The sequence below is a fragment of the Rhinolophus ferrumequinum genome, chromosome 10 (genome assembly GCF_004115265.2).
Source record: "Rhinolophus ferrumequinum isolate MPI-CBG mRhiFer1 chromosome 10, mRhiFer1_v1.p, whole genome shotgun sequence".
Taxonomy (NCBI): domain Eukaryota; kingdom Metazoa; phylum Chordata; class Mammalia; order Chiroptera; family Rhinolophidae; genus Rhinolophus; species Rhinolophus ferrumequinum.
Window position 1 is genome coordinate 91,064,807 of NC_046293.1, and position 10,835 is coordinate 91,075,641.

The 10,835-nt window shown below is 47.2% G+C and overlaps 1 protein-coding gene across 2 annotated transcripts in view; it reads left to right on the forward strand.

The window, feature by feature from the left end:
• LOC117029067 (cat eye syndrome critical region protein 2) overlaps positions 1-4,202 on the forward strand; it is a 154,202-nt gene extending 150,000 nt beyond the window's left edge. For both annotated transcript variants that reach the window (XM_033118050.1, XM_033118051.1), the window contains exons 16-18: positions 154-1,555; positions 2,753-2,864; positions 3,708-4,202. In XM_033118050.1, coding sequence (XP_032973941.1) covers positions 154-1,555; positions 2,753-2,864; positions 3,708-3,713 — 1,520 coding nt within the window. In that variant the 3' untranslated portion in view covers positions 3,714-4,202. The remainder of the gene's footprint in view (positions 1-153; positions 1,556-2,752; positions 2,865-3,707) is intronic.
• Positions 4,203-10,835: the final 6,633 nt, after the last annotated feature.

Genomic DNA, 10,835 nt, shown 5'->3' on the forward strand with positions numbered 1-10,835 from the left:
GATGTTCCAGGCACAGCTTGAATGGCCACACACCACCTCAGCCCTGACCTCCCTTATCTGGCATCTTACCATGTTCTTTTCATTCCCACCTCCGACGGTATTGTCATTTCAGCTCGTGAATTGTTACTTTGTTCTCCATTTTTCTTGCCGCAGATCTCTTGCCTGGGCTTGAGGAGAAGCCACCAAGCGTTGGTGCTTCGGAGGGGGTGTACCTCAAACAACTACCTCACCCTGCGCCTCCCCTGCACACCAACTGTGCCAGGCAGAGCTCACCACAAGAAAGGGAAGCCGAGGATTCCTCAGCCTCTGGAGACAAGTGTCAGGCGACACAGGGCAAGAACAGCTGGCCCTCAGAGAGCAGCTACAGCAGCCCTGCAGCCCAGGGCTGTGTGAGAGACCTCTCCACTCTGGCAAATAGAGGCGCTCTGCCTGAAAATGGGGTGATTGTTGAAGCACCCACTTGTGGATCAGAGGCGAAGGGCCTTGGTGGTAGTGGTTCAGAAAAACCACTCTGCCCTAGAGGCAAAACGTTGCAGGAAAGTGTGCCGTGTACAGGACAGAACCCAGTTATGCCTCCTAACACAGACCCCAGTTTGATGGGTGGCACTGTCAGCCAGTTTCCTCCCTTGTATATGCCTGGCCTGGAATACCCCAATTCAGCTGCACATTACCACATCAGCCCCGGCCTGCAAGGTGTGGGCCCTGTGATGGGGGGTAAGCCCTCAGGATCCCATCCTCAGCATTTTTCCCCTCGGGGCTTTCATTCTAACAACCCTCATTCTGGCGTCTTTCCCCGGTACCGCCCTCCCCAAGGAATGAGGTATTCCTACCAGCCGTCACCTCAGCCTTCCTACCACCACTATCAGCGAACTCCTTATTATGCCTGTCCACAGGGCTTTTCTGACTGGCAGAGACACCTCCATCCCCCGGGAAGCCCAGGTGGGCCCCCGCCGAGTCAGCCTCCTCCTCCAAGGTCCCTCTTCTCAGATAAGAGCGCCATGGCTAACCTACACGGCTGTGAGACACTGAATGCTGCCTTAACTTCCCCAACCCGAATGGATGCAGTGGCTGCTAAGGTCGTCGCAGCTGACGGGCAGAATCCGGGTCCAGAAGAAGAAAAGCTAGATGAATCTGTGGAGAGGCCAGAGAGTCCCAAAGAATTTTTAGACCTGGACAACCATAATGCAGCTACCAAGCAACAGAGTTCGTTGTCAGCCAACGACTATCTTTATGGAACTCCTCCGCCACCTCTGAGTTCAGGGATGGGCTTTGGTTCATCTGCTTTCCCACCTCACGGTGTGATGCTTCCAGCAGGGCCTCCTTACACACCTCAGCGGCCGGCCAGTCATTTCCAGCCCAGGGCGTACCCTTCCCCTGTGCCTGCTCACCCACCGCACCATCCAGTGGCTGCCCAGCCCAACGGCCTCTCTCAGGAGGGCCCCGTCTACCGCTGCCAGGAAGAGGGCCTGGGTCACTTTCAGGCTGTAATGATGGAACACCTCGGCACTGGAAGTGGAATAAGGGGACCTTTTCAGGAAATGTACAGACCATCAGGGTAAGAGTGCATCCGATCATTTTTTTTTCCTGGGCAAAAAAAGAGTAGATGTTAGTTTTAAAAAGAAAAATGGCCTTAGGAATGAAGATAAACTGGAGTGGTCTAGGACCAAGAAAAGCATTGATATGGGAGACTTGATGGAAATGTATTAGTCTTGGAATTTGATCTTTGTCATTTTTTTTCCTCATGAAAATGAATTGGCATTTAAATGACTTGAGTTCGATTTTGATATTGGAAACATGATAGCCACAGTGTGTGAACTGTAGGCAGAGGCTTCAGGGTAGACACTGGCCAAGGTGAAACAGGCCCCTCAGACTCGGCATGGGGGAGCATATTCAGGTTTATTCCTCATCTCTCAAACTCATGCAGCCTACTCATAAAACCCGTACCATCCCAGTTAGAACCAGTGTGCGTGCCCGTCCCAGTGCCAACCCCAGACAGCCTCACTCCGACCCTCTCCCCCATTTAACACTGTGCCATATTTGTTTTCCACCTCTTTAGGTATGTTGATTTCTTTTCTTTGCCTTTTCTCAAATCATTGGAAAGTAAGTTGGAGATATTATGACCTTTTGTCCCTAAATACTTCAGCATGTATCTCCTAAGAATAAGGACATTCACCTGGAGCACAAGCTCAAACTATTATCACACCCAAGGAAAAGGATGTCTAGTATAAAGCCCTAATTTCTCCACTTTTGCCCAAAATGTCCTTTATAGCTGTGTTTCTTTGTTTTATTTTGATTTTTTTTCCCCATCCAGGATCTAGTCAATTTTCATGTATTTGGTTTTATTCAGTCTCTTAATTTACAACATTCAACCCATCATTGTATTGTTTTCTTTTGTTTTTCAAAGAGTCCAGGCCAGTTCTCATGTAATTTTCCACATTCTGGATTCTTCTCCTTGTTTCCTCATGTTTAGAGTCAGGTTAAACGCTTTGCCGAGGAACACTGAACAGGCGGTATCGTGTACTTACTGCCTCATAGCTGGAGGCCGCTGCCAGTTTTGTTCCAGTGTTGAGGATGCCAGGTTTGATCACCCGATAATGAAGGCAGTATCTGCCTGAGATTTTCCTGATTCAAGTATCTTTCTTCCTTTCTAGTTAATAAGCCCTCGCTGGTGGTTAACCTCCTCTCTCGTGGCTCTGGGATGCCTAGTTAATAAGCCCTCGCTGATGGTTAACTTCCTCTCTCGTGGCTCTAGGATGCAAGTCCATCCGGTCCAGTCACAGTCCTCCTTCCCAAAGACCCCAGCACCAGCAGCGTCGCAGGAAGAGCTGCCGCCACATAAGCCCCCTACACTTCCTCTTGATCAGGTAAGAATTGCCAAACGTTAGAGCTCTTGTTCCTCCCGGTGGAAGGAAGGAAGGACGCAGCCCCGGTGCCTGGTTGGGAAGCCGTGTGCGCCGAGGCCCGGTGGTGGGTCAGCGCCCCAGGCCCCTTTCTGAGCCTCTCGCCTGTCAGCTGCACGTGACTTCACTGCCGTTCCACAAAGTCTTCTGAGGTGTCCTGTTAATGCAAGAACTTCTCCTGGAAAGAGCTTTATGTCTTACAGGCAGGCAGGGAAAGGGCTACTGAGGCTCTGTGCTCCCAGCTGACTCAGCAATGGAGAGTCAAGAGAAGAAGGCCTCTAGAAGTAGCTTCTCCACCATTTCCACATGTTCCTTTTTCCTGTTCTTAGGGAAACCCACAATGTGGGATCATTTAAACCTCATTTTTCAAAACTGGCTACCAGTATCTTATTTTGATACAGTCCTTTGTCTGTTTTATTCTTCCGACCTGTTTCATTTTAGAGGAACTAGGCCATCAGTTTTTAAATAACAGTAGATGCCTTCGAGGGCTGTGTCTGTGCCGGCGCTGTGCTGAGAGCGTCAGCGTGCGGTGCCTGTTTAGTCTCTTCCTCCCGCTGTGTGGAGTCCCTGTCCGCAGCCGCGTTTCCGTTCCCGTTCCCTGCGGTGCAGGAGTCCGACGGCTGCTGAGCGGTAGGCGGGTCCTGGCTGGACAGCTCGCTCTCTGGAAGTAACCTGTGGCCGTGAGACAGAATCAGGACCTATTCCCAGATGAGAGCAACATGGACAGCTCTTCGGCTTACGTAATTTTTGTCACTGTTAACACAAATGTGAATTTTACTTAAATCATCCTTGTTTTGGTTTTCTCAGAGCTAGTCCAAGGAAGAAGTGACCCCCCCAAGGAAGCGGATAGCTGCCCATGAAGCCTGGAACGTGAGCATCTGGGGGAACGATGTCGCCCATCTGTCTTCCTGCCCTGCTGGGCCCCTCAGTGCACCATTTCATGCCACCAGGAGCTGGAGCCATCCCGAAGCCCCCGAGGCTCACTCCGTAGAGAACTAACACAGTTTGCAGGGTCCTGGGTCGGCAACCTTTGCATAGCTGATAATCAAGAAGAAATGAATTGGGATTAGTGATGGCTTTTCCAAGTCCTGAGACTCTTGTTCAGGGAAGAATCATCTAGAACTTGGGGGAGGGACATACGTAAGAACGGAGTGGTGCGTGTAAACTTTCATGAGCAGCTAAACTCAGGTATATATTTGGGGAAGGGACTACTCGTAGTATTACTGTGTTTGGAGCTGGGTCCAGTTTACAGAATTTTCATGTTGCCTTTTAAAATAATTTCTGTTGTTGGTGGTGAATGTATTGTACATAAACTGGGTGGGGTGGGTGGGGATCCAGAAGAAATGGCAGTCCTAACTGTGGTGGGCGCACAGCACTAGAGTGATCCTTATCTGTTTACAATCACGTCACACTGAATGCTTTGGGGAGCTGGAGAAGAGGGTAGGAAAGGTTTACTCTTGTAATATGTCACTGTGTGTCCTCAGCAGCTGGCTGACCTTTAAGAGTTAAAGGGCTCCTTTCCAATCAGCCCAAGAGAGTGCCGTCACACTGCCCCCCAACCACTGAGTTTTTAGTTTCTTAGTTCAGAGGCAGAGTGTTCTCACAGCCTTCCAGAAGCTTCAGCCCAGAAGACAGGCTGCCCTCTCAGCTGGTGGCTCACACCCTGAGCTGAGAGAGCAGGGCCCTTCCTGATTTGCCACTAGCCCTACCAGATAGCTGTAAACCAGTATCAGGAATTGGGATCATTAGGGTGTTTTGCTTATTAGATAAAATGAATCGTCCCCGATCCAAACCTGCGGGACTGTGCTCTGGAAGGTATCACACAGAGCTTTCTGGCACGAATCACATTTTGTGGCAGCGACTACTCAGGTTTGTATATGTTAGTATCAATAAAGAAATTGCACAGTTTTGAATAGGAAAGATGTATTCTATAGATTTACAATTTGAATTTAGGGATATTTCAGTATATATAGTTTTTATTCATTTTAAGTGAATCATAGTAAAATAAGTCATGGTGATTTAAAATAGCTATCAAAGACACGTTCTTGGGAATCATTTGTTGTATATGTGATAGGAAACAATTTTACAGTATTAAATTACTTTTATTACAGTTGTAGAAGTGAATTACACTGGATTCTCCCTGTTTAGCATTCTGTACTTGATTTTAGCTGAGATACCACCAAAGTTAGGACTCATATGAATATTCCCACAAAGAAAGAAAAAAAAAAACCTAAGGAAAATGCCCTGAAATTACAGGTTTTTGTGAAAAATAGCATATTTTTAAGCATGCCTTTGGGATAGTAGAAAAGCTACCGTGATATATTAATCTGCCCCATTTACAAATTCAGCTGTGTGAGGGTCCAGGAGAACCTTTCTCTCTAATTCCAGCATCCTTGGTGAAATGTGGAACTGTCATGTTTCAAGTTTGCTAAACACGTGCTATCAGTGGGAAAAGAAACAAATTGGAAACATTCGTGTTACACATGTGGACCCCAAAACACCAGCTCCAGTCTAGAGGAAATTCATGCATGAAAGTCAGTGCTTGCTGACCTAGCAGTGTGGCTCACGGCTCAGGCAGGACTGAGAAGCAGGTAGGAGACACAGATACCTCTTAAGAAATGATGCACGACAATAGGAATTTTTCTCTAACAAACTTTCATTTTAAATTTGGTGAGTTTTGAGGCTGTGTTCTCATTTGATCCTCATTCTTGTTAGAAACCTATCTTGGGCATAATGTGGTTTAGAAGAGAGACGACGTTTTCCTTGCAGGAGGAAGAGGTTAGGCTTATGGATGGCTCCTGGTCAGCCGTTGTGCTAGCTGGTGGGAGCTAGTGTGCTGGGAGCATTGCTACTTGTGCTTCTGTTTGTGCAGAGCAAGGAGAAGGAAAAGACCGGCTGGTCTTCACAGCTAGTTTGGGCCTGGCTAGACCTGGGGTAGGTCCAGTGCGTTCTGCCACTGACACCTTTTTCTTTTCACATTAAAGCTGCTTTGAGTGAGAGGCCTCTGCCCTCTCTGAACTGGAGCACAGTGACCGTCGGGCCTCCTGCCCTGGTGCTAAAGCCGTGGGGCTGCTTGTTGTTGGCGCCCCTGGGATATGGGTAGGAGAGGGCCGGTGTGCTCCCTTTCCTCCCGTCTGTTGGCGTTTGAGCGGCTGTGTGTGCACACAGCTCCCAGCGACCCCTGTGCTCCTCACTCTCCCAGCCCCTTAGCCCTGTCCCCTGTAGTCAGAGAGAAGCTGTGAACCATATAGGAAGAAATCAGTCCATTCTTTTATCCTTAATCTCCCTTCTTGGTATGTAGACAGGTGAGAAAATAATTAAGGAGGGAAATAGGAAATTGAACTACTGTATTATATTATGACACTGTGAACAAGGGTAACAGAAAACTTGCCGGCCTTGTTGCATCCCGTGGGGTAACTTGGTCATGTGTTGCAGGTACCAGTGCCCCGTCCCTGTCTGGTATACCCAGAGCTCCTGATGGGGCACATCTGCTGGAGCAAGTAGAAGCTGCAGGAATGCAGGGCGTGGTGGTCGCTGGGTGCTGCTTAGCCCTCAGCCTCAAGCAGGCCCTGCCTTCCCTGCTTTCTCACCTCTCCTTTCTCCTAGCACTCTCTCCAAGTGTCTTAAGCTGATACCTTTGCCATCTCTGTTCGAGAGCGATGGTTGTGTGGTGTACTGTAAGTCGGCAGCAGTGTGTAAGGAAACTAAGATCTACGCTCAGGCCAGAAGGATTTGCACACTGGACACTGCAGCCACGTCACAGAGCCGCTCTCAGTGGGCGCCAGGGGGACGGCCGTGCTCCACGGGTAACGAGCAGTGGTCACACACCTGTTTGGTTTTACATTAATTGCTAACCTTTATTAGAGTTGTCAGAATTTAGAAGCTCTTTCTTCAAGACCCAAGAGAAATAAAAGATCCAGAAAGAAAAGAGCCTTTTGTAAGGTTTCCGGTTTGGGTTTTTCCCCCATCAGAGTCTGTTTAAAAAGCAGCTATTGGCTAAAATTTATTATGGTAGATACATGTGGAGAATAAATAAGGACAAAGTATGCAGATTCGTATTCACATAACTTTTTCCATCACACTTTTAAAAAATTCAAGCTACTCCATCTGTCCTTAATCGGGGCAGCTCAGTTCTTCTGATGGAGCGCATGAGCTTATTAACAGGTGTTTGCTCAGTGAGTCTATGTCAGTAGCTCTCTGAAGGCAAACTGTTCCGTGCTCATCTTCAATTTTACAGTTATTGGAAATCTTAAGCCTTGTAGTTTGTGCCCCTGAGCTCTGTCAGACCTCAGCTTGAAGTGTTGATGCACCGTAGCCCAGCGCAGGGACCTTGGAAGTCCTTATCCTGAGCACCCATTAGGTGTCATGATCGCGTGGTATTTATCTGCTGTCTAGTTACTTATGCTAATGGCTCCTGGAGGCAAAGCGTGATAAATGCTGTCCAAAACACACAATCCCAGTGCTGCGGTCATCACAGATAGCAGAACCAAGTTTGCACTTGGTTGAACTTTTCCTTACTTTTTTTTAAATGGTTGTTCAAATCTATATATACATAACGTACTACTCTTAAGACCTAATTTGAAACCTCACAGGCAGTCGTAACCCCGCAGACCCAGGCAGTGATAACTCCCTAGTGTCAGAATCCTGACATGAGTTCAGAGAAACTGTTGTCAAGGAAATGAAAGGCTTCAAGTTTTCTAGCATTCTTGTCCCCCCTTTGTGCCTGTCAGTCAGTTTACCCCCCATCAGATTCTGCATGGACCCCCACTGCGGAAGTTGGTTCCGTGTGCGTGAAAGTCAAAAACTTAAAACGCTGGGGCTTTCTGGGACGCAGTGTCCCTGGGCACAGCACTCTGCTCAGCACCCCAGTGAGGCACTTGGAGTTTCGGTTGAGTCTGCAGAGGCTTTTCCTCCTGGGCTCACATCATCGTCTGCGAACTAAGACTGTGGTTGAGACTCGCTGTGGGAGATGAAACCAGGCCCCCTTTTTCTTTCTTGGTGGGTTGGACTCTACCGTGCAGCCTTAGGACACTAAGGTAATGGTGTCCTAAGTACTGCTTGCCTTTTGGGAAGACAGGACTTGAGTTAACACTCATGTCTGCATTTCATTTGTCATGTGAAGCTGTGCACACGCTTTATCTCCAAGCGGGGTATTTTTCCCTCTCTGCTTTGTAGGTCTTTGCTAAACAGACATCTGGAGGGGAGGGGCTATCTCCCAGCTAGCTTCTTTCTCATTCTGCACCAGGGGACTCACTGAATCTTTCTGTGGAAATGCCTGATGACCAACTAATTGTCCTGCATGTGTTTTTGAAAAGGGTCGGGTAGGATGGGGTTTGAAATGGGTGTGGTTAGTAAGTTACTGGAATGCTGACCCCCGTTCAGATTCTGGGGCCCCTTCTTTCCTAGTGGGGCGCGGGCACCTTCCCTCTTGCCTCGCACACAGCTCCTGAGGGCCCAGGCCAGCGTCCACCAGCCTGTGGCACACGGGATCAGGGATTCTTCGCTCCTGCTGCAAAAGCTGTGTGAGCTTTCCTGGCCAGTACTGGAAAAGGGAATGCTATTTATTTTTATATTGTGTATGTTTTGTCGTGGTCTGCTGATTCCCTGTTTCACTGAGAGCGACGCTTACCTCAATACTTAGTTCCATATTGTGTGTTGGATAATTTTTTAAAAGAACTTTTTAAAAAGCTTTTTGATCCTTGGAGGTCTGTAGATTTATTTCCATATGAACTGGTTATTTTGTATAAAGTACGTTCTTAAAATAGCAAGGCTCTGATATGTGTGAGTTGTGTGTGTCCGTGTGTCACTTTTATCATCAGGGCGAACTCCTATCAGGACAGGTTTGAACTGGGCCCCAGTACCATTACCTAAGAAATGCCATCCCCTCCCACCCTCCCTCAGTCAAGGTGGGTGGTGTCGGGGTGGGTGGGGGAGCACTGGGCCGCGTGCGGTGGGTGACGGTGTGTGCTCTGTAGAGAACTTCAGAACGCTAATAAAGCTAACTGCTGTTCTTCACAGTTTTAGAGATGAAACCTTTCACCTCATTCATCCAGCCCCATACCACCCACACATCCCCAACTCTCAGTACACCGTCTTAAACACGCCTGTAATACACTCATTCGGATCTCCTTCCAAAATCTAGGGTGGACTGGGGCCTGGTCGGTAAAGAGTACAGTTGAAAATGGGAGAGTAGTTGGGCAGCTCCAGCCTGGAGCCGTCCGTGTGTTACACATGGCCAGAAGTGGGAGCTATAAGCTTAAGCAGGTACTTTTCTACCTGCTTATTTTATTTATTTTTTCTTTCCAGTGAGCATTTTAGTTTGGAGGAGGAAACGAATAGATTAAAAGTAGCCACCTTATTACCAGGTAGCTCGTATTCAGGCACCAATATTCCTGGCCTGATTTAGTCTTTAATAATTCACCTTTAAAGTAATTACGTTCAATAAAAATTTTACCACACATAGTACCAATTTCCAAATCTGTTGTTCTCTCCGGCCTAGCATTTTCTAGGGCAATGACAGATCTTTCCGTCTTGGCCTCCAATTGTTTGCTGTCAAATTACCGCCATTATTATTATTTGCTAACATAGCTTTGAGACTTCCATCCTGTTGCGTTTTAAAATAGCATTCACAGTTCATTCCTATAAAAAGCATTTTTCCTATAAAATATTATGTCGATTACATTTTCTAGTTTAGTAGTTGCATTTCATTTCCATATAATTTTGAAGCAAAAAAGAAAATGAATCAGTAGTTAAGCCCCAGATTTGACGTGCTGGTCAGATTATGTAACGTGACTCAGTGCCTCCCCTGGTGACGCAAGGTGGATGGGACACTGCTCGGGCCTGACCCTTGGCTGTCGCGGCAGCTGTGACACCGGTATGGTCGGCATTGATTCCACTCCCTGTACTATCGGTATCACCCTTAAATATATGGAAATTTTGATTTCTGCCTTTGGAATTCTCAACTGAAACTCCTCCTACTAGTGACATGAATTCCTTACCAAAAGCCAAAACTTTCTGACAGTTTTAGCTAATGGTAAAGTTTAACTTTATTTTTTAATAGGAATTGAGCTCTTAGCTGAGTGCCTGGTTATTGCCAGATTTATCTACTTGGGATCAAACAAAGTGTCTTCCAGTGGTCAACTCTGTTTCAAAATGTGATGTGGTAGGCAGTGTTAATCTAGCTCTATTTTTGGAATTACGTACACTTATTAAGCCCCAAGGGTGACACAAAAATTACCTACTCAGTGAGCTCCCTTTAAATTGGAGCATGGAAAAGCTAGTAGGGGCAAGCTTTAGGGAAAGGAAGGAAGGAAGCCATAAATTGCTGATGGGTGTTAGTCTCAAAATTCTGATGGAACTTGACATTTGGAAGCATCCAAAGATGCTTCTCTTTCAAACATTAATGGCTTTTGTCTCTAATCCATGTCACGGGAAGTAAAGGTCTTTATAAACAAGTAGCCTCCCCAGGGTCTCGGTTTTGCCATAATCTGCATTCTCTCTCAGAGTGCCATTAACAGAACTGAGAAGGTGATCCAGAGTTGGTGCTTTTGGAGGCCGACCTTCACCCTGAAATCTCACTGGAGAAGTGAATGGCCTGCGTCATTATACTGTTAGGCAAGGGTTGCCTTTAAGGAAATGCCACTGGCCTTTCCTCCTGTGAGTCCAGGCTGCAGTAGCCTTCACTGTCCCTTCCCCAAGGGACTCTCGGTAGAACACCCCAGCAGAACTTTTTCCTTGGCCTTATGATTTTCCCTTGGGTTTTTAAAAGGAGAATATCTGCATAATTGTAGTCCCCTTTCTGCTACCAAGGCTCGCTCCTCTAATTTTAGCAAAAATCTTCGCTGCAAAACAGACTGAAATACTAGCCAAGAAGGCAGCTGGAAAATCTCGAGATTTGGCTATTGTGGACCGAAATCCCTCCCCTTCCACATTCAT